The 22,953-nt window shown below is 47.9% G+C and overlaps 1 protein-coding gene across 9 annotated transcripts; it reads right to left on the bottom strand.

Moving 5' to 3' along the window:
- Window positions 1–12,085: 12,085 nt before the first annotated feature.
- Window positions 12,086–15,624, bottom strand: RBM3 (RNA binding motif protein 3). 9 transcript variants are annotated; one of them, XR_014834579.1, is made up of 8 exons: window positions 15,524–15,582; window positions 14,799–14,917; window positions 14,450–14,556; window positions 14,034–14,302; window positions 13,707–13,806; window positions 13,505–13,604; window positions 12,978–13,063; window positions 12,086–12,661 (listed from the first exon to the last, which is right to left on the bottom strand). XR_014834579.1 is itself a non-coding variant. In XM_005657795.4 (7 exons), the coding sequence occupies exons 2-6, from the start codon at window positions 14,899–14,901 to the stop codon at window positions 13,003–13,005; spliced, it is 471 nt and encodes a 156-aa protein (XP_005657852.1). In that variant the 5' UTR covers window positions 14,902–14,917; window positions 15,524–15,582; the 3' UTR covers window positions 12,086–12,661; window positions 12,982–13,002.
- Between the last annotated feature and the right edge of the window lie 7,329 nt (window positions 15,625–22,953).

Here is a 22,953-nt window from a genome sequence, read left to right as displayed (position 1 = left end):
TCAACTTTCATTTTTAAACATTTACACACTCTCAGAGTTCCCGTTGTGCCGCAGCGGTTAATGAATCCAACTAGGAACCATGAGGTTGCAAGTTCGATACCTGGCCTCGCTCAGTGGGTGAAGGATCTGGCATTGCTGTGAGCTGTGGTGTAGGTGGCAGACGAGGCTCGGATCCCACATTGCTGTGGCTGTGGTGTAGGCCAGTGGCTACAGCTCCAATTAGACCCCTAGCCTGGGAACCTCCATATGCTGCAGGTGCAGCCCTAGAAAAGGTTAAAAAAAATAGAAAAGAAAATTTACACACTCTTATTGGATTAAAAATGGGTTTTAAACAATAAGCTGATGACAGAAGGCACTTTCAGTTTTTTGGGAGCTTGGAGAGAAAGGGGCAGAATTTATGTGTGTGTGAATGGCAGGTCAGAGGGGGTCTCAGGCCTGGGAGTATCAGGTCACCAGAAGCAGCTCCTGGAGGTTTTGAGTGACCTTGGTTACAATCATCTAAAAAAGCTCAAGTCCATGAAGAATCACAAGTCCTACCCACTCTAATATACTGGGGCTATGTTACTGTCAGAGTGCTGGTTGAGGGTGCCGAATGAACAAACAAAAACAGATTAGGACAGAAAAGGCAGGTAAGCCAGAGCTGTTTAAAGACAATGCCACAGAGTTCCTGTTGTGGTGCAGCAAAAACATAGCTGACTAGCATCCATAAGGATGTGGGTTCGATCCCTGGCCTCGCTCAGTGGGTTGAGGATCCGGCGTTGCCGTGAGCTGTGTGTAGGTTGCAGATGCGGATCGGACCTGGTGTTGCTGTGGTTGTGGTGTAAGCTGGTGGCTACAGCTCCAATTAGACCCCTAGCCTGGGAACCTCCATATGCCAAGGGTGCGGCCCTAGAAAAGACAAAAAGCAAAAAAATAAAAAATAAAAATAAAAAATAAGATAAAATAGAAACCAGATCCTGCACTTGGGAAAAGCCTCTCAGACCACTTGAGCAACCTCCAGCCAGCTGCAATAGCAAGCCAAGCTTCCAATATTTATCAAGCCCCTACTAGGTGCAAGGCACTGGAGAAACAGCAGTAACTCAGATAAACGGTCCCTGCTTTCATGGACTTGCCATTCTAGTTGTAAAGGTAAGTGATAAATAAAATATTTATTTATTTACTTACTTAGTCTTTTCGTCTTTTTAGGGCCACACCAGTGGCATATGGAGGTTCCCAGACTAGAGGTCTAATCGGAGCTGTAGCCGCCGGCCTACACCAGAGCCACAGCAACACCAGATCTAGCTGCATCTGTGACCTCCACCACAGCTCACGGCAACGCCAGATCCTTAACCTGCTGAGCAAGGCCAGGGATCAAACCCACAACCTCATGGTTCCTAGTCGGATTCGTTTCCGCTACTCTGCGATGGCAACTCCAAGATCATTTTTTAAATTGGTATTTACTATCACTAAAATAGTATTTTGGTTGGCGTTGAAAGCAGTGGGGGGAGAGGGGGAGGGATGAAAAATAAATTTAAGCTGGAACCTGAATGAAAAGGAGCCAGATACACAAAGCTCCGGACACTGAATGTGTGGATAAGGCCAGTGAGGGCAGGCAGTGACTGATTCAGAGGAGAAATCACTTCACAGGGTCAGAACTGAAGTCACTCTTAAGATCTCAATCCCATTTACCCAGTGAATGATTCAGTGCCAGACTGGGGGCCTGAGCAAGACCAGACCTTGGGTTTGGTACTTCAGTCCCAGGTGGTACAGCTACATGAGCACAGCCCTCGATTCTTCCTGCTTTTTCTTGCTAATCCACTGAACCTGTATCTGGTTGCTTTTCTTTTTTCTTTTTTGTCTTTTTAGGGCCACACCCACAGCATATGGAGGTTCCCAGGCCAGGGGTCAAATGGGAGCTGCAGCCACTTGCCTACACCACAGCCATAGCAACACCAGATCTGAGCCACGTTTGCAACCTACACCACAGCTCACAGCAATGCCAGATCCTTAACCCACCGAGTGAGGCCAGGGATCAAACCTGCATCCTCATGGATACCAGTCAGATTTGTTTCCACTGACCCCGGACCGGAACTCCTCTGGTTGCTTTTCAAATGTTAAGCCATCCTTGCTTTCCTGGGATAAGTCTCACCTGGATTTGGTGACAGCCTGCATTTACCAAACACTTACTATAGCGTTCTTACAGAACTGTCACAACAGCCCTAATGAGATAGTGGGACATTTAGCCCCACTTTGGAGATGAGAAAAGTGAACCCTGGAGGGATTTACTGCCCATGGCCACAGATGTAGAAAATATTAAAACTAGCATTTGGGGAATTCCCATTGTGACTCAGTGGGTTACAAACTCAACTACTATCCATGAGGATGCAGGTTGGATCCCTGGCCTCGCTCAGTGGGTTAAGGATCCAGCATTGCTGTGAGCTGTGGTGTAGGTCGCAGATGCAGCTCTCACTTGACCCCTAGCCTGGGAACTTCCATATGCTGTGGGTGTGGCCTTAAAATGACAAAAATAAATATTAAAAAATAAATAAAACCAGCATCTGGAACCCGGCAGGAAGTAGAACCAGACTAAGTTTCTCATCCTGGATACCAGAAAGCACCACCACTCTCTGGTAACAAGCCAACAGTGTTGATGACAATACCCCATCCCTCTGTCACCTCTCTGTACATCCCTTTAGTCAAATCCCAAAGCAACTTCCACTCCTGTCTTTCAACCTCCTGCACTGGTAGATCTGCCCTGAAATCTACAACAACTCCCAGTTGGGTGAGAAGCCGACCTCTTAGGCTTCCCCTCCAACTCTGTCCCCTGTTACTCTATCCGGTTATGTTCCAGTCATACTGACTTTCTTGCACATCCTTTTAAGATTGCACAGGCGGGGAGTTCCCATCGTGCAGTGGAAACAAATCTGACTAGCATCCATGAGTACGTGGGTTCGACCCCTGGCCTCACTCAGTGAGTCAAGGATCTGGCAATGCCGTGGGCTGTGGTGTAGGTTGCGGACGCGGCTCGGATCCGGAGATGCTGTGGCTGTGGTGTAGGCCAGTAGCTACAGCTCCCATGTGACCCCTAGTCTGGGAACTTCCATACGCCTAGGGTGTGGCCCTAAAAAAAAAAAAAAAAAAAAAAAAAAAGACAAAGATTGCACAGGACTTCCCTGGAGGCACAAAGGGTCCAGTGTAGTCACTTGGGTTGCTGCTGTGGTGTGGGTTTGAATCCCTGACCCGGGAACTTCTGCATGCCATGGGCACAGCTAAAAAAAAAAAAAAAAAAAAGAGACTGCACAAACTGTTCCATTCCTGAGATCTGGGAAACTGTCTTCTGTGCACACAACACTTTTACTCATCCTACAGTAATAGTACTGAAATGAGCACCTTGTCCCAGGCACTGCTTGAGGTATTTCACATAGAAAACCTTTTTTTGTTTTTTTTTTTTTTTTTTTTTTTTGGCCATGCCCACAGCATGCTGAAGTTCCTGGGTCAGGGATCCAACCCACACCACAGCAGTGACAACGTTGTTGTATCTTTAACTTGATGAGCCATGAGGGAACTCCAAAAAAAGACCTTTAATACTCAGGACAACCCTATGAAGTTGGTACTATTATTAGCCCATGTCACAGATTGGGAGATGGAGGCAAAGACATGAAATAACCTGTTCAAGGCTACACAGCCAGTGAGTGATGGAGTTGGATCAACCCAGGCCACCTGGCTCCAGAATCCTTACTCTTTAACCACTGCACTATTTAACGCCAATTCCCAAAGTGCTTCGCGTGAGGTCCTCCTGTGTGGATTCATAACAATCTCTCTCTCATCCCACCCCCTTTGTTTGATCTGTCAGCAAATCCCGTCAGTTCCCCCTTCAGAACTTACCCAGAATCCAACCTCTCCTCTCCATGTCCCCTGCTGCCACCACCCTTGCTGGCCTCCTCACTGCTTCTGCCCTTGTCCCCTCCCTGTCTGTCCTCACAGCAGCCAGAGGGTCCTGTTGCAACCCAAGTCAGCCCCCGGCCCTTCTCTACTTAGACCCCTGCTCCATCTCAAGAAAAAGCCAAAGTCCTCCCTATAGCTGGCAAGGCCCTACAGGACCAGGCCCTGTTACCTCTCTGACCTCATCTCCTGCCACCAGCCCCCTCGCTCACTCTGCTCCCACTGCACCGACCTTCTTATTGTTCTTCACACACACAACCACAGGGCCTTTGCACTTGCTTGCTTTTCCTTCTGCCTGTAATTCTCCTCTTCCAGATGTCAAGGCAAGGCAAGGCTGAGAGATTTGGCTGGTAAAGAAATGTGTCCTCATTTGATTCAGATATTTGCTACTTACAGAGACAGCAAGAAGAGCCACAGATGCCAGCTCGTGTTCCTCATGCCGGGTAATGGAGAAACTAAAAGGGGCCAGATGACTGCAGCACGGATGGTAGGATAGTGTATTGCCAAGAAGCTAGAAATAAGCTAGGCAGTTCTACAACCTTAAATCAGTGGAGAGAAGGAACAGAAAGCCACATACCTTACTACCAGAACCTTGGGAGATGAGAAACCGTCTCATGACAGCCTCCTTGGTAGAGAGGGAGGTGAGTGAGAAATGGCCTTGTAGCCTCTTGTGCTCCGTGTTCCGAGGATGACAGGGCGTTCTGCCAATACTCAGATCAGCTTGCCTACGTGGCCCACGCAGAGACGTGCTGGGCAACCAGAGCGCCATGGTGGAACCATGACCTTACCATTCACCCTCTAAATTCTTTTTTTCTTTTTAAGGCCCCACCTACGGCATATGAAAGTTCCCAGGCTAGGGGTCAAATGGTAGCTGCAGCCATCAGCCTGCAACACAGCCACAGACACAACAACGCCAGATCCAAGCTGGGTCTGTAACCTACACCACAGATCACAGTAACGCCAGATCCCTAACCCACGTAGCAAGGCCCGGGATCATACCCGCATCCTCTTGGATACTAGTCGGGTTCTCAACTCTCTGAGCCATGACGAGAATGCCTCTCCCTCTAATTTCAAGTCTCTGCTATAAGATCACCCCTTCTCTAACCATCTTGTGTTAAGATCCCATCACTCTCCATTCTTTTTTTTTTTTTTTCTTTTTAGAGCCGCACTTTGGGAATATAGTAAGTTCCCAGGCTAGGGGTCAAATCGAAGCTGCAGCTGCAGGCCACAGCCACAGCCACAGCCATGCGGGATCCAAGCCACATCTGCAACTTACACCACAGCTCACGGCAACGCCGGATCCTTAACCCATTGAGACCAGGGGTGGAACCCGAATCCTCATGGATACTAGTCGGGCTCATTACCACTGAGCCACATGGAAACTTCCACTTGCCACTTTCTTACATTATGCAACATACTCATTTATTACTTTATCATCTGTAGACTCCCAATATGTGATTCCTGAGCAAGTAACTTATCATATCCATTGCTGTGTTCCTACTATTACTATCTGGCGTACATAAGAAACGCTTGCTAATATTTATTGACTACACACAACTAACTACCAGATGCTGTTCTCGGTGTTTCCCAGGTCTTAACTCATTTAATGGGTATTATCTCCATTTTACCCCCAAGGAGACAGGTTTCTAAAAGGAACTGGGTTTCAAGGGAAGGAAAGCAGGACCTCTGGTGCTGAGCAAAGGAACAGCGGGCCTGGAAAAGCCAGAGGGGTCCTCACGGCTGTGACTGGGGAAGGGAAGAAAGGGATTCTAAGACCAGTATCTGGAAAATAGTAACAAATGTAAGATGGCAAGAAAGAGAAGCTAGCATTTCAGTTTCTTGAGGCCCCTGGAAGAGAAATGCCTGCAACTATACAAAAGGCTTTGGGGGAGTTCCCGTCATGGCTTGGCGGAAATAAATCTGACTAGCATCCATGAGGACGCAGGTTCCATTCCTGGCCTTGCTCAGTGGGTTTAGGATCCGGCGTTTCTGTGAGCTGTGGTGTACGCTGGTGGCTATAGCTCTGATTAGACCCCTAGCCTGGAACCTCCGCATGTCGTAGGTGCGGCCCTAAAAAGACCAAAAAGAAAAAAGAAAAAAAAGGCTTTGGAAAACAGGGAAGGCAGAAAAAAGTTGTCACCTATCCACTCCCATACCACATCTCTAACAGGTTTTTTTTCAAACTTTTTTATTATAAAATTTCAAACTTACAATAGTACTGATAAAATGAACTTCCATGTACTTATCACCTAGGTTCAAAAATTATAAACATACTGCATTTTCTAAACTGCAAGCTCCGGGATTCCCATCATGGCTCAGTGGTTAACAAATCCGACGAGGAACCATGAGGTTGTGGGTTTGATCCCTGCCCTTGCTCAGTGGGTTAAGGATCTGGCGTTGCCGTGAGCTGTGGTGTAGGTTGCAGATGCAGCTCAGATCCCCGTTGCTGTGGCTCTGGTGTAGGCCGGCGGCTACAGTTCCGATTGTACCCCTAGCCTGGGAACCTCCATATGCCGCAGGAGCGACCCAAGAAATGGCAAAAAAAAAAAAAAAAAGACAAAAAAATAATAAAAATAAAAATAAACTGCAAGCTCCATAAGCTCTTGAGTGGTTTGGGGCCAGCTATCTTTGTTAAAATAAACTAAAAATCAACACGGCATTTTTCACATTCCATTCCTTACACCTTTCTTCCACTTAGACAAGTGGATAGACTATACCCCAGTGGAAAAAAAATGTACTTCTATGAATTGCAGTCAGAAAGTTTAAAATGGAGATTGCAAGTTCACTCAGATCACTATCAAGTAGAAAGAGGAAAGAAAACTCCCTGAGTTTTCAAGGAAGCTTAAAATTGAGTTTAGAACAGTATATTAGAAACCTTTATGTGCAATTCCCGTTGTGGTGCAGTGGAAACAAATTTGACTAGTAACCATGAGGTTGCAGGTTTGATCCCTGGCCTCGCTCAGTGGGTTAACGATCCAGCATTACTGTGAGCTGTGGTGTAAGTCACAGACATGGCTCAGATCCTTCATTACTGTGGCTGTGGCATATGCCAGCAGTTGTAGCTTCGATTTGACCCTTAGCCTGGGAACCTCCATATGCCGTGGGTGCGGCCCTAAAAGGCAAGGAAAAAAAAAAAAAAGCAAAAGAAACATTTATGCAGAACAGTGCCACAGACAGCTTTCAACAATTTAGAAGCTTTAATTTTCTTTGTGCTTTCACTGGTATGTTAAAACCCTAGTCCTAGAGACTCTAGGGAAGCTCCCCATAACCAAACACTACTATTTCTAATAGTCTATTGTATGCACGTTCACACTAAGTGAGAATAATAAAGATGGCAAGTTTCAGGTCTTGTCAACAATTTGAAAAAAACACTTTTGGCTTTTCAGATATCTGTACACTTTTTGTTTATTTGGGTTTTTTTTTTTTTTTTTAGTCTTTTTGGGCTGCACTGGCAACATATGGAGGTTCCCAGGCTAGGGGCCCAATCGGAGCTGCAGCTGCCGGCCTACGCCGCAGCCACGTGGGATCCGTGCTATGTCTGTGACCTACACCACAGCTCACAGCAACGCCGGATCCTTAACCCACTGAGTGAGACCAGGGATCAAACTTGTGTCCTTATGGTTCCTAGTCGGATTCATTTCCACTGTGCCACGATGGGAACTCCTCCACAACTTATTTTAAATACCTTTTTGAAAAGTATTTCACACCCTCAAATCCAGAATGTGGGGCAAGTTGTAGGGATAGAATCACAGATCTCACCTGTTCTAAACATGTCACTCTGGAGCTCCCATTGCATCTCAGCAGGTCAAAAACTTGACATAGTATCCATGAAGATGCAGGTTTGATCCCTGGCTTCACACAGTGGGTTAAGGGTCCAGCATTGCCGTGAACCGTGGTATAGGTCGCTGATGCAGCTCAAATCTGGCGTTGCAGTGGTGTAGGCCAGCAGCTGCAGCTCTGTTTCGATCCCTAGCTTGGGAACTTCCATATGCGGTGGCTCTAAAAAGACAAGTCACCTCTAATACTTCTTTGTGAGGTGGACACTTACTCCCATTTCACTCGTTAAACCTGAGGCAGAGAAATTATGCTAGGACACAAAGGTCTGATTTCGGCCACATGGGGTGAAAGGGGCACGGCTTAGGATTTATTCTGGACCTTGAAATGGGCAGGGGGTGTTTCTAAGAGAGGTTTGTATGATTCTTCTTAGTATAGGCAAGACCTAGGGTTAGAAAAGTAGAAGTATTAGCTGGCCTGGCCTTCACGGGCCTTGGGACAAAGGTTCTCAAGGCATCTTTTTTTTTTTTTGTCTTTCTTGGGTCGCTCCCGCGGCATATGGAGGTTCCCAGGCTAAGGGTGGAATCAGAGCTACAGCTGCCGGCCAACACCAGGGCCACAATAACACAGGATCCGAGCCACGTCTGCAACCTATACCACAGCCCACGGCATCGCCAGATCCTTAACCCACTGAGCAAGGCCAGGGATTGAACCCGCAACCTCATGGTTCCTAGTCAGATTCGTTAACCACTGAGCCACAACAGGAACTCCTTCCTCTTTTTTTTTTTAAGGGCTGCACATGTGGCATATGGAAGTTCCCAGGCTAGGTTCAAGGCATTTTTGAATGCAAGTTTTTGGTCTTGGTAGGTTCTTCGGAAACATGCACGTTAATGAGATTTTGGTCAAACTGCAAAGTTTTTAGTAAGGGGTTGGAGCCTCATATCTGATTGTATTATGAACTATATAGCACCAAAGAAAACTGAATCTTCTAGGCCCCCTTCTTTAGACCAGGCCTCTCTGGGCCAGATTACTACACAAAACCTTCTCCAAAAATATTTATGGTCTTTGTTGATGTCACTTACAGAATCATTTTTTCCTTAGGCCGACCCACGACATAAGGAGTTCCTGGGCCAGGGATCAAACCTGTGCCCTGGCCCTGCAGAGATGCCACAATGGGAACTTCAAGAATCATTTTGCTGCAGGAACTTTGTGACTGAGTATGGAATCCTGCCTCAGATCATATTAGGAGACGGACCATTTTACTTCCCAAACAGTAGAGTGTGCTGGTGTGCCCCACCCCAAGCATTAAGTGGTCCTTCTGCCAGATCCCACTGCCTCAACTCTCTGAAGGCACACTACAGAATGTCTTGAGACCAAGTACCCAACTGGTAGGAAAGGAGTAGCCCCAATGCTTCTTTACCTGGTTCTAGATCAGTGGGCCTGGTAGGTCTCAGAAGTTTCTGTCTCCATCCACCTCCCAAATCAAATTCATGACCCGCTAGTGGGGGAGTGGGAAAGGGTCCTGGGGCCCAAGTAGTTAGAAGGCACAGGAGGCAGGCCACCAACACTAGAACTCTCACAATACAGGGACCCATGTAGTCCGTCAGCATGGGTGGTTGTTTTAACAGCATCATGTACTGAGTGGCTTACTCCCCACACTTCTGGAAGTTGGAGGTCCAAAAACAGGGCACCAGCATAGTTGAGCTCTCCTGAGAGCCCTTTTCCAGATCACAGAATGCCAAATGCTTGTATCCTCCCATGGTTGAGAGCAGGTTTCTTGTTTTTGCCTTTTGGGGCCTTACCCACAGCACATGGAGGTTACCACACTAGGGGTCAAACCCACACCACAGCCATAGATAGCAACACGGGATCTGAACCACGTCTGTGACCTACACCACAGCTCAAGGCAACACTGGATCCTTAACCCACTGAGCAAGGCCAGGGATTAAACCCGCATCCTCATAGATACTAAACGGATTCGTTTCAACTGTGCCACAAGAACTCAGAGCAGTTTGAAGCTTTTTTTGTCTTCTTAGGGCCGCACCTGTGGCACATGGCAGTTCCCAGGCTAGGGATCCAATTGGGAGTTGTAGCCGCCAGCCTACACCACAGCAACGTGGGATCCAAGCCACATCTGCAACCTACACCACAGCTCATGGCAACGCCAGATCCTAACCCACTGAGCGAGGCCAGGGATCAAACCCCGGTCCTCATGGATACTGGTTGGGTTCGTTAACCACTGAGCCACAAGGAGAACTCCAGAGCAAGCTTTCTTAGTCACTTTTTTTTTTTTTTTGGTCTTTTTGCCTTTTCTAGGGCCGCTCTTGTGGCATATGCAGGTTCCCAGGCTAGGGTTAGAATCGGAGCTCTAGCCGCCGGCCTACTCGAGCCACAGCAACGCGGGATCCGAGCCGCGTCTGCAACCTACACCACAGCTCACGGCAATGCCGGATCGTTAACCCACTGAGTGAGGCCAGGGACCTAACCCGCAACCTCATGGTTCCTAGTCGGATTCATTAACGACTGTGCCACGATGAGAACTCCATAGTCACTCTTTTAAGGGTATTAATACTATGAGAGGGGGAGCCTGATCCATCCCCTCACTCAGCTTGCCTAACACCATCACAGTGGGGAGGAGACATCCCTATTTACACCCCATGACTGATTAAGGCAATTTAAGACAATCTAGGAGGAGGAGTTCCTGTCATGGCACAGTAGTTAACGAATCCGACTAGGAACCATGCGGTTGCAGGTTCAATCCCTGGCCTTGCTCAGTGGGTTAAGAATCCGGCGATGCCAGGGGCTGTGGTGTAGGTTGCAGACGTGTCTCGGATCCTGTGTTGCTGTGGCTGTGGCGTACGCCGGTGGCCACAGCTCTGATTGAACCCCTAGCCTGGGAACCCCCATATGCCACGGGAGCGGCCCAAGAAAAAGCAAAGACAAAAGCATGTATGGAAATTGCATTCCATGATCCACATCCCCCAATCAGCATGGTTCAATCAATGCAGTCAATTGATAAAGTAGATCAGCATAATGTACGAATGGTGATAAAATCAAAGTTGCTTTGGACTAGATAACAAAAGGACTCAGGTTGTCAGAGCCCTGAGATAAGACACTGAGTGTGTTTCAGTACAAGCACTGATGAAAGAAACCTGCTTCAGTAGAATTTGCTAATTAGTGAAAGGAAAAAAAAAAAAGACATCCTAAGACAACCTGGTGATACTTGGCTTAGTATCAGCCAAGTAGAATAGAAGACGCCATGGCCACAGGTCATTAATTAGAAACTCTTAAGAGGAACAAAGCTCATGGGACTGCAATGCAGGAGTCAGAACTAAATGGAGTTAAGTATAGCTGAAAATCCAACTAGGAGTTCCCACTGTAGCTACTATATGTGAAGATGTAGGTTTGATCCCTGGCCTTGCTCAGTGGGTTGAGGATCCAGCATTGCTGTGAGCTGTGGTGCAGGTTGCAGATGCAGCTTGGATCTTGCATTACTATAGGCCAGCAGCTGTAGTTCCAACTTGATGCCTAGCCTGGGAACTTCCATATGCAACATGTGCGGCCCAACTAGGGGTGAAAAGCCACACCAGACCATCACCACCTCACCACTGAAGACGACCCTCTTGCCACCATTTATACTGAATGCCTGTGGCTGATGGCTTTGCCAACTCCTTTCTTGGCTGCGCCTGCAGCACGTGTAAGTTCCCAGCCAGGGCCTGAACCCACACCACAGTAGCAACCCTGCATATGTACTTACTAAATACACCTGACCCTCAAATAGAAATGATGAAACGCCCGTAAGGCTGAGGAACATGAGGTTAAATGACACACCTAAGGTCAAGTAAGTGGGAAACAGCAAAGCCTGGATTTGAATCCTGGAATCTGAATCCAGAACCTGTGCTCCTCATACTGTAACTGCTGCCAATCCCGTTATTTGAGGGGCCAGCACCACTGTTTACAAGCAGGATTTAGCACACCTCCCCTCCCCAACCCCACCAAATGCTTATTATATTCTCACAACAGTCCAGTGAGGAGGGCACCTACCTGATACTCAGTGAGAATAGGGAGATTCAAACCCAGTCAGTCATTCCCAGATGGACACTGTTCAACACCATGGGACCAAGAGACCATCTTGGGAAACCTGACTCCAGCCATAAAGGTTTTCACCTGCACTCCCCACCCTCCTCACAGACCTCATGTACACCCAAACCAATTCCAAACCACCAAGCTTTGAACTCAAGGTCTCTACCCTTCTGGCAGTCCCTGCCCACCCCCCTAACTAAATCCTTTTCCAAGTCTCCCTCTTGACTTTCCTCTATCTTTACTTTGTAATATGCCTCTCTACCTTAATTTGAGTAATAATAATAAAAAAACCACTATCAACATCGACTTGTTTTCAGGTTTTATCTTTTTAATCAACTCTGTCAAGGACATCCTAAACACTACATGAGACACAACAGAATATTTTTTCTTCCAGTATTAGAAAAGTGACATACACAAATATTTTTAGAAACTTCTATATAGTCAAGGCAGAGATCTGGAGTAAAAAAAAACACCTGTAAGTAATCCTATTCTGGATTTCTTACAGTTACAGTCAGAAATTGCTTCCTAACCGTGATTAAACATTGTGTATACGTTCTTAAAATGTTCCTAGATGCGTATTATTTAAAAAAAAAAAACTCTATCGGGTCTGGCCAAACATTTTTTGCCAGAACCAATAATCCTGAGAGCCCAAACTAGAAAACTGGTAAAAAGGGGGAAAAAAATACCCAGACCCTATGAATGTCTCAATTTGTCTTTAAATGGGGAAAAAGTTTTTCTAAACATGGAGCTTTTAAAAACATCTTTAACAAGCTACCTTGGGAGCTCACTTCAAAAAAACAGGTTGATGTACTAGAACAGATGTTTCTTTACAAACAGCCATTTGGAAGGATGGTCCTGGATCAGAGGTTTTATTCCTGTGTATCTGAGAACAGCAAGAAGGAGGAGAATTGTGATGTCGGGAACAGGCTAACACGCTCGCTTTGAGGGGTTGATAAGGATGCTGGAAGTCTGGATAACAGGGACACCCCTCCATCTCTTTTAGGCAAGACAGGTTCGACACCCACCCCTCCCAACCCCCACCCCCCAGACAATCCTTGGCAGGCACCTGAAAGCAAGGGAAAGCTAGAAACGGTATCAGGTGGGCCTGCTGAGGTATGCACAGGCAGGAGGAAAGGTGACAGAATAGGACAGGGCTGGTGGACAGAGATCGATCTGCTCAGTGGCAACACAAATCTCACCTACATTAGGTGCGTTTGCCTCATCTCAGTTGTCGTAATTGTCCCTGTAATTTCCTCCTGAGTAGCGGTCATAACTACCCTGGCTTCTGGGAAAAGAAACATAGTAGTAATACAAGAACATATTATATATTCCTTGACAATATTAAAGACCACGTATACTTACACAGCCTGTAGTTTTTCGTGTAGAACACAAACTTTAATGTGTCAAGTAGAATATACCAAACACACGAATATCACGCATATACATGCTCGTACATATAACTTATATACATGTTAAATCACATTAAATATTAACATAATATACCCAATTAACCAATATAGCACAGTAAACACATACACATCACCATCTATTGCACCTTGCAATTACATGACCAGAGTATTATATTTAACCCAAAATAGTTTCATAACAATTTATAAAAGCAAACACTAGCAGCACCAAAGCAAGACATGCATGAATCCTGGGACAGCTAAGCTCTTAAGGAGAGGGAAGAAGCACCTCCAGAGCCAACAATCCTTTGGCTACCCACCTGCTGCCATAGTCTCTGGACCTTCCATATCCATATCCGTAGCCATATCCTCCAGGTCGACTGTCATATCTGCCATTTCCATAGCCCTGGTCCCCTCCACCTACAGCAAGCAAGAAATATTTTCATGGCTGCTCTCCAAACATAAGCCAGTAACAGGTGGCTCTCCTCCATACCCCATGGTCAAACTTACCACTGCACTTACCTCTAGAGTAGCCACGACCACGGGCCCCAAAGGCACCCCCTCTCGTTCCCCGGGCCGACTTGCCAGCGTGGTCCACACGGATCTGGCGACCATCCAGAGACTAGGTGTAGGGAAACAAAAGGATGGATGGGTTGGTGGTCAGACAGGGCAGTGGTAAGGTAAGAGTGGGCTGGGCAGGTGGGCAAAAGAGCCCAGAAATTTCTGCTGGGCACCAGGTTCTGGGTGCCACATTCCAGAACAAGCTCCTTTGGCCAGAACGGCTTTATCAGGAGGTACAGAATCCCACAAAACGACCTGAATCACCGTGTTCCCCCTGCTACTACTTACATCTTGACCGAACTCAGGTTGAGCTCTCCTCCCCACTCCTCTAAGCTGCCCAACTATTAGGGCTAGATAGACACCTCTCTTGGTTTGAGGCTTCAGAGTCCATCCCAGAAGACTCACGAGGTCCTCTCCGGGCCAGGCCCGCAGGTCTGCAGACTCTACTACCTAAGCCCAGGGCAGGTCAACCATCCACAGGTGGCTTCTCGGCCTCATGCAGGACCAGTCGTCGCCTCCCAGGCAGCCCGGCTCTGTCTGCCGCTGCCCTCCACCCCCTAGAACAGAAGGCAGTCACGCTCCTGTGAGTGGGCACTGCGGGGCTTGGTGGCCGCGCTGCCCCTGGCAGACAGAGGGAAAAAAACAGAAAGAATGGTGGAAGTGACAGATGGGGGCAGGGCCCCTATGCAGGTAGGAGGCCTCACCTCTCCATTCATGGCTCTCATTGCATTTGAAGCATGTTCTGGATTGGTGAAGGTAATGAAGCCAAAACCCCGGGATCGCTGAGTCTCCCGGTCCTTGACAACGACCACTGGGAAAAGGGAGAGGAGAGAGAGGTGAGGAAAAAAAGCGGCAAAGGGTGTCAGGTAAAGAATGGACCTCCCTTCCACCAACCCTCAATTGAGTTCTCAGCCTTGGGCCTAGGAACAAAGGAAGGAAAAGGGTAATGTAAAGGCTTGGAGTCCTGACCCTCCTCTCCATGTTCTTTGAAACGCATGGGGCCCAGATGTTCTCCCACAACTCCCCCCATCACACCTCTGGCCCATGTCTCACCCTCAGAAATAGGTCCGAAACTGCTGAAGTGGTCTTCCAGAGCCTGCTCATCTGTGTTGAAGTTGAGCCCTCCCACGAAGAGCTTCCCTTCTTCAGAAGACATGTCAATAAATTGAGTCCTTCGGGGAGGATATGGACAGTGGAGATGAAAGAAAAGGTCGGAGTTTTGAGAAGAGACGAGAGAATGGAGAATAGACAAAAATAACTAAATAAGGAGACCCCCCACCCAAAAAAAGTAAAGAAGCCAAAAAGGCGGGAATCTGCCGGGCTGGCTCAGCGAGATAGCCGTTTTGGGGGACCACTTTCGCGCATGCTCACAAAATCCCCTGCCAACACGCCCGTCATTTTGTGCGGCCGCGCATGCCCAGAACACCCTTGCACGCTCCCTCCTCACCAGCAGAAGATGGTGGAAGTCACGTGACGAAAAAAACCGCACTCCCCCACCCCCGACACACATCCCCACCTCCCTTCCGCAGGTCTCTGCCGTCGCGTGGTCACTGCCGCTACCCAAGCCGCCAGTCCCTCCCGGCATTCCTCGCACTCGGAGATAGCGCGCCAGCCTCGCACCAACCCCAAAAATGTCACCTCCGAGCATGGGACCCGCCTGCCCCGGAAAAGCGCAAGTCTACGTGTCAGAAACCTCTACTCTCCCACTCGCTCTCGCCCAACGCGGCGCACGTTAGTGAATCGAGGAGCGGCCCCTCTGCCAGACCAACGCTGCTTACCTGGAAATTAGAAAAAAAGGCAGAAGACACGGCTACAGCTAAGAAGCCGACAGACTGGGAAGAATGTCGCGCGGGAAGACGCTTGATAAAGCGTACGTAGCGTATACGTCACGGAACGTCTGCCGCGCGTGCCGGCGTGAGTGCTCATTGGATGAGGCCATTGAGTCTCATCCAATGGGGTGGGAGGAAGTGACGGCAAAGCCTAGGGAGCAAAGCGTTGAGCCCGCCTCAGGGAATGGAGGCGGTTTTTGGGTAGTTGGTGCACGGTGATGTCAGCATCCCTCCACTGGCCACAGCTTTCTTCATCCTGTTTGTGCACAAACCTTTCCGCTCTCACACTCCTTTCCATTCCGGACATCACTCCAATCTTGACGTCATTTCCCCCATTGGTTCTGATGTCTTCCTTTAGGTCCGCCGATAACTTCTTTCACCTTCTAGTCCTCTAACTTCATATCCCCAGTGCTTTATCCCCGCACAGTCCCTGAGTCATCAGCCTTCACAGCCCTTAACATCAGACCCTTTGTTTCTCAGTGCCTGACTCTGACTCCTACATTTTCTTCTCTGTGCCCGACATCTAGCCACCTGGTATGGGACTCCTTTCCCTGGCATTATTCTTGCTCATTTATAACTTCAGCGCTCATTCTTATCTGGCACCCTCCTGAAGCCAGTTTCTCGAATTCCCCCACCAGTAGACTGCCCGAGGGGCCTTCTAAAAACAGGATGCCCCAGGATTTCCCATCATGACTCAGTGGTTAACGAATCCGACTAGGAACCATGAAGTTGTGGGTTCGATTCCCAGCCTCGCCCAGCGGGTTAAGGATCCGGCGTTGCCGTGAGCTGTGGTTGTAGGTCACAGACGCGGCTTGGATCCCGCGTTGCTGTGGCTGTGGTGTAGGCCGGCAGCTACAGCTCCGATTAGACCCCTAGCCTGGGAACCTCCATATGCCTCAGGAGCGGCCCTAGAAAAGGCAAAAAGACAAAGAAATTTAAAAAGTAAATAAATAAAAACAGGATGCCCCAAACTTCAATCCAAGAGAACGATTTTTGCTGTCACAGGGTTGCTGAACCCTTGATGCACAGAAAGGACTTTAAGAATACATAATGCTCTCATCCCAAACAAGAAGTGTTTGAACCCACTGCCCACAATTTGGTCTTTTTCAGCCTTCTGAGTGTCTGAGCTACCTTTACAATGAATAGATTTGACAGACTTTTCATTTCCGAGGAACCCATCAAGGAAGAATGGGTTAGTTTGTCCTTGGAAACTCTAAGTGTGTTAACTCATGGGGTGGACTTGTCCAGCCTGCTAAGAGTCAGGACCCCAAACACAGACTAGATTTGTTAACTTTTGGAGTACTGTATGGTGTACATCCACAAAATGGACTTGTCTGGCTTTTGCCATATCCAGACCCCCTAAGCCCAGGATGGATGTGAATAGATTTTACATTGTCCACATATGTACTGGTCTTAGCCCCTGAGAATCTGAGCCCCCATGCAAAAAAAAAAAAAAAAAAAGGTACTTGTTTACCTCTCAAAGTGTCTGAACTCTGATCGTATTCCACAGCTTATGACACATCTTCATGGTCCATACAAAACCTCTCATTTTATTTATTCTTTTATTCTTGCACCCAAATATCATTTTCTTCCTCCCACAGTTAAACACTTTATCAAGTTTAATGTGTATGTTTTGGTGTGAGTGCATATAAAATCTGCATTTTTGTGTATGCTCTTAAAGTAAATGGTACTGCCATTTTTTTTTTGACTTTTTTTTTCAGCCAGCATTATGTTTTGGTTTTTTTGGGGGGGGGCACACCTGTGGCATATGGAAGTTCTCAGGCTAGGGGTCAAATCAGAGCTGCAGCTGCCAGCCTATACCACAGCCACAGCAACTTGTGATCCGAGCCACATCTGCGACCTATGCTGCAGCTTAAAAGGCAATGCAGGATCCTTAACCCACTGAGTGAGGCCAGGGATCGAACCCACATCCTTTTGGATACTAGTTGGGTTCTTAACCTGCTAAGCCAGATTGGGAACTCCCAGCATTATGTTTTTAACATCCATAAGTGTTGTTATGGGTACACCTGATCTGTCCGTTGCCTCTTTTTTTTTTTGTCTTTTTAGGGCCTCTCCCACAGCATATGGAAGTTCCCAGGCTAGGGGTCAAATCAGAGCTGTAGCTGCCACAGCCACAGCAATGTCAGATCCAAGCCCCGTCTATGACCTACCCCACAGCTCATGGCAACACTGGATACTTAACCCACTGAGTGAGGCCAGGGATCAAACCCACAACCTCATAGTTCCTAGTCGGATTCCTTTCTGCTGCGCCATGACCGGAACTCCTATTTTGCATTCTTTTAAAATAGTCTTGGCAGAAGCCTGTTGATATTTTCAAAGAACTAGCTTTTCATTTTGCTATTTATCATTATTTTAAAAATTCTCTTTGGCACTTATTTCCTTCCTTACAATTTTTCTTTCATGACTCATGGAGTCATGGGTTTGTTCCTCTCCTTTTTCCAACTTCTTGATTTGAATGCTTAGATTATATTTTTCAACCTTTCTTCTTTCCTGATAAATGTATTTAAAGCTATACATTTTCTTTTAATAACTGATTTTGCTGTGCCCCACAAACTTTGCAAGTAATGTTTTTTTTTGCTTTTTAGGGCTGCACCCGCAGCATATGGTGGTTCTCAGACTAGGGGTCGAACTGGAGCCACAGCTGCCAGCCTACACCACAGCCACAGCCACGGCTATAGCAACATCAGATCCAAGCTGCATCTGAGACCTACACCACAGCTCACAGCAGCACCGAATCTTTAACCCACTGATCAAGGCCAGGGAGAAAACCCGCAACCTCATGGTTCCTAGTCAGATTCATTTCCATTGCGCCACAACGGGAACTCCTACAGGTAGTATTTTTATTTAGTTCTAAATACTTCTAAATTTCCTTTACGATTTCTTCTTTCATCAAGGGGTTATTTAGGAGTTCCCGTTATGGCACAGTGGTTCACAAATCTGACTAGGAACCATGAGGTTGCAGGTTCGATCCCTGGCCTTACTCAGTGGGTTAAGGATCTGGGCGTTGCCGTGAGCTGTGGTGTGGGTTGCAGACGTGGTTCGGATCCTGCATTGCGTGGCTTGGTGTAGGCCGGCGGCTATAGCTCCAATTGGACCCCTAGCCTGGGAACCTCCATGTGCCGCAGTAGCGGCCCTAGAAAATGCACAGAAAAAAAAAAAAAAGACATCAAGGGGTTATTTAGTAATGCTAGTTTCTAAAAATGGGGGCTTTTTTTGTTATTGCTCATTTTATTGCATTATGGTCATAGCACATGTTTGGAATGAGGTGTTACCGTTGTGGCTCAGCAGGTTAAGAATCTGACTAGTATCCTTGAGGATGCAGGTTCATTCCCTGGCTTCGATCAGTGGTTTAAGGATCCCATGTTGCCACAAGCTGTGGCATAGGTCATAGGTGCAGCTCGGATCTGGCATTGCTGTGGCTGTGGCATAGACCAGCGGCTATGGCTCCAATTAGACCCCTAGCCTGGGAACCTCCACATGCCACAGATGCGGCCCTAAAAAGACAAAATAAAAAAAAATCATTTAAGGTCTCTGTTCTAATTTTGTGTGTGTGTGGTTTTTGGGGCCTCACCTGTGTCACATGAAGTTTTCAGGCTTGGGGTCAGATTGGAGCTGTAGCCTCTGGCCTTTGCCACAGCCACAGCCACTGGGGATCGGAGCTGAACCTATGACCTACATCACAGCTCATGGCCAAGCCAGATCCTTAACCCACTAAGCAAGGCCAAGGATTGAACCCACGTCCTCATGGATACTAGTCAGGCTTGTTACTGCTGAGCCACAACGGGAACTTCCTATATATTTTTATAATTACTAATGTATTAAAACTTCTGACTTCTCATTTCATCGTCTCCATTTACAGTAGTTTTATTTTTTTCTACCATGATGCTCATACCTAATATTTCCTGAATCCTTTTTATATCTTTTGTTCCTGTTTTATTTATTTATTCATTCATTTATTTATTTATTTGCTTTTTAGAGCCGCACCCGTGGCATATGGAGGTCCCCAGGCTAGGGGTCTAATTGGAGCTACAGCTGCCAGCCTACACCACAGCCACAGCAACGTCAGATCCGAGCCGTGTCTGCCACCTACACCACAGCTCACGGCAACACCAGATCCTTAATCCACTGAGCGAGGCCAGGGATCGAACCACATCCTCATGGATCCTAGTCGAGTTCGTTAACTGCTGAGTCATGAAGGGAATGCCTCCTGTTTTATATTTTATCTCTTCTTTATTATACTTATTTAAAATTCTTCATCTGCCTGCCCCAATATTTCTACTTTAGATGTTATATGTCACCCAGTGTGGTAGCCAGTGATCCCTGCCTCCTGGTATTCACATTGTGTGTAGTTCTCTTCCATGTGGTACTAGGGTCGGCCTGTGTGACCAAGAAAATACAATAAAAGTGATGGTATGTCACTTCTGAGGTTAGGTTATAACAGACATGGCAGCTCTCTCTTGGTCATGGTCTCTTGCCTGCCTGTTGGGACCACGCATTGTGAGAAGCTCCACGGAGAGTCTCAGCAGGTGAGAAACTGAGGCCTCCTGCCAACAGCTGACAATGTGACTGAAACCTCAGATGAGACCCAGAGCCAAAACCCCCTGGCTAAGGTGTTGTCACATTCCTGACTCTCAGAAACTGAGAACATAAATATGTGTTGCAGAGTTCCCACTGTGGATCGGCAGGTTAAGAACCCAACTAGTATCCATGAGGATGTGGGTTCGATCCCTGGCCCCACTCAGTGGGTTTAAGGACCGAGCATTTTGGTGAGCTGTGGTGTAGGTCGCAGACTCGGCTCGAATCTGGCGTTGCTGTGGTTGTGGTGTAGGCTGGCAGCTGTAGCTCCAATTGGATCCCTAACCTGGGAAACTCCATGTGCCACGGGTGTGGCCCTAAAAAGACAAAAAAAAATTGTTGCTTTAAGTTGCTAAGTTGGGGGGGATTTGTTATATAGTGATGGATAACTAACACATCCGGTTTATTTTTCACTGGAGGTAATTATACTGCCCTGGTGTCCAGTTATTTTGGCAGTGAGCTTATATTCCCCTAATATGAGTGGCTATTCTGGCTGATAAAATGTGTGGAGGGAAGGCTGAAGGCCAGACTTGACTCTGTTCAGTCACCTGGAGTCCAAGGGGTAAAGGGAAGTGTGAGGAGATGAGCCAGAGGGTGGATAGTCCCAGGCACCACACAAGCAGGGCTCTCACCCCCCCCCCCCCGTCACACCACCCAACAATCCTGCTGGTAGGGTTTCATCTTTATTTATTGTATTTTTGGGGCCACAGCCACAGCATGTGGAGATTCCCAGGCTAGGGGTTGAATCAGAGCTGTAGCCGCCGGCCTACGCCACAGCCACAGCAATGCCAGATTCGAGCTGCATCTTCTACCTACACCACAGGTCATGGCAACGCTGGATCCCCGACCCACTGAGTGAGGCCAGGGATTGAACCCTCATCCTCATGGATACTAGTCGGCTTCATTACCACTGAGCCATGATGGGAACTCCAGGGTTTTGTCTTTAAACCCTAAGTGGGGGTCAGCTCCCAGGTGCTACCACCAGCCCTGGCATCTGGAGGGGGACAATGGAGGAGCGACTGCCTCTGATCCTTGTCCCCCAGACATCTGTACCAGTGGTTTGGATGATTTCTGCAGTGACGGGACAGGCAAGGCAACATGGAGCAGAGGTGACAGCCAGAACTTAAATCTCTAACCTATCCTGTATCTGCTGCTTCCAGCCACCCACCACTCAAAACACGAGACAAGTTACAGCCAGCCTCCCTCTCCTGAGCAGTCTTCCTGGCTCTGCTGCAGTTTCTAGAATTCATGTTCCCTTCTGGGTGAGGTCTGCCATCTTGGCAGGAACCAGAAGTCCCAAGAAACTCTGGGGACTAATAGAGACTTTTGTCCTTTCTCCCATTCACAGAAAGGTCTCCCTGTGGCCTTCAGAGGTCCCCAGCTGTCCATACACAGAATTGACTTGTCTGACCTCTCAAATGCCTGAGCTCATGAATCACAGAAAACACCCAGAGGGTGTCAGCTGCTTCCTGACACGGGGACATTTCAGGTCCTCAGAGGGCCAGAGACCCCCATGTCTTAGATGGCCCCTGGGGGCCAGGGTCTCTGAGCCCCTTATCCGCACTTGCTAGATCCACAGTCTCGGAGACCCTAGGCACAGAATGGTCTTGTCCTGCGCTTCTGGTGACTGAGCCCTCATCTGGGGAGCGGTCAGCTTCCGCTCCCGTACTGGGGTGTGCGATGGCATCCTTTTAAGGGTTATCTCCAGCTTTACAAGGCATTTCTTGGGAGGGACCGATGAGAGTACAGCTGCCTGATGCCCCTCACCTGGCAGCACTGCCTAACGCAGCAACTTCTGGCCAGAACCTGGCACAAGTGAGGCCATAGCTGAAAGGAGCCCAGTTACCTCACCCATTGTCTACCGCCTCCTTTGTGGAGGGACAGCCCCCGGCCCGTGAGAGAAGCTGCCTTCTGAGAAGCTAAGTGGGGAAAAAAGGACCTTTGTTTGATCATTATCCTCCACATATGTAGGTGATTTCTCTTAGGGCCTGAAGTTTACCAGGGCTTGATTTGTTTTGTTTGTTCACAGTAGTGGGATGGAGAAGGCAAAGACATGAGTTTTGTTTTTTGTTTTTTGTGTTTTTTGCTTTTTAGGGCCACACCCGCAGCATATGGAGGTTTCCAGGCTAGGGGTTGAATCAGAGCTACAGCTGCCGGTCTATACCACAGCCACAGCCACGCCAGATCTGAGCTGTGTCTATGACCTATACCACAGCTCATGGCAACACCGGATCCTTAACCCATTGAGCGAGGCCAGGGATTGAACCCACGACCTCATGGTTCCTAAGTCGGATTCGTTTCCACTGTGCAACGATGGGAGCTCTACATGGTTTCTATGGCTGAAATGGTTCAGACAGGTATCCGTGAGCTGGAAAACCAGTTTGGGGCTTGGGGCCCCAGGCATGGCAAGGTTACAGTCCCTTAAGCTGGCCCCAAGGCAAGTGACAAGAATGGGAATCTTAGAGCCCTGCCCGGGACCTCTAACATTCGTGTATAAGACTCACAGGGAAGGGTCTGGATGCTAGAAATGGTGACAGGTGGCATGTTAGAGATAGCTGGCCCAATGTTTCTAAGCAGTCCACACCTCCCAGTCTTTGTAAGGCATCTGGCCCTTTCTGAGTCAGGGCCATCCCTCGTTCAAGGGCCTGTCCTTAAAGCATATATTCACAGCCATACTCCAGGCCCTTCCAGGTAGACATACATACTACACAACAGCCTCAGGCCTCCTCAAACCTGTCCTTGACCTGGGCTCATCTTCTAGAACGGATGTCTCAGCATCCATT

The sequence above is a fragment of the Sus scrofa genome, chromosome X (genome assembly GCF_054392235.1).
Source record: "Sus scrofa isolate SSC_HxYL_T2T_F1_AM1 chromosome X, Sscrofa_HxYL_maternal_Yorkshire_Landrace_v2.0, whole genome shotgun sequence".
NCBI classification, from domain to species: Eukaryota; Metazoa; Chordata; class Mammalia; order Artiodactyla; family Suidae; genus Sus; species Sus scrofa.
Note: the sequence above shows the minus strand (reverse complement) of the source record. Positions and strands in the feature narration are given on the sequence as shown.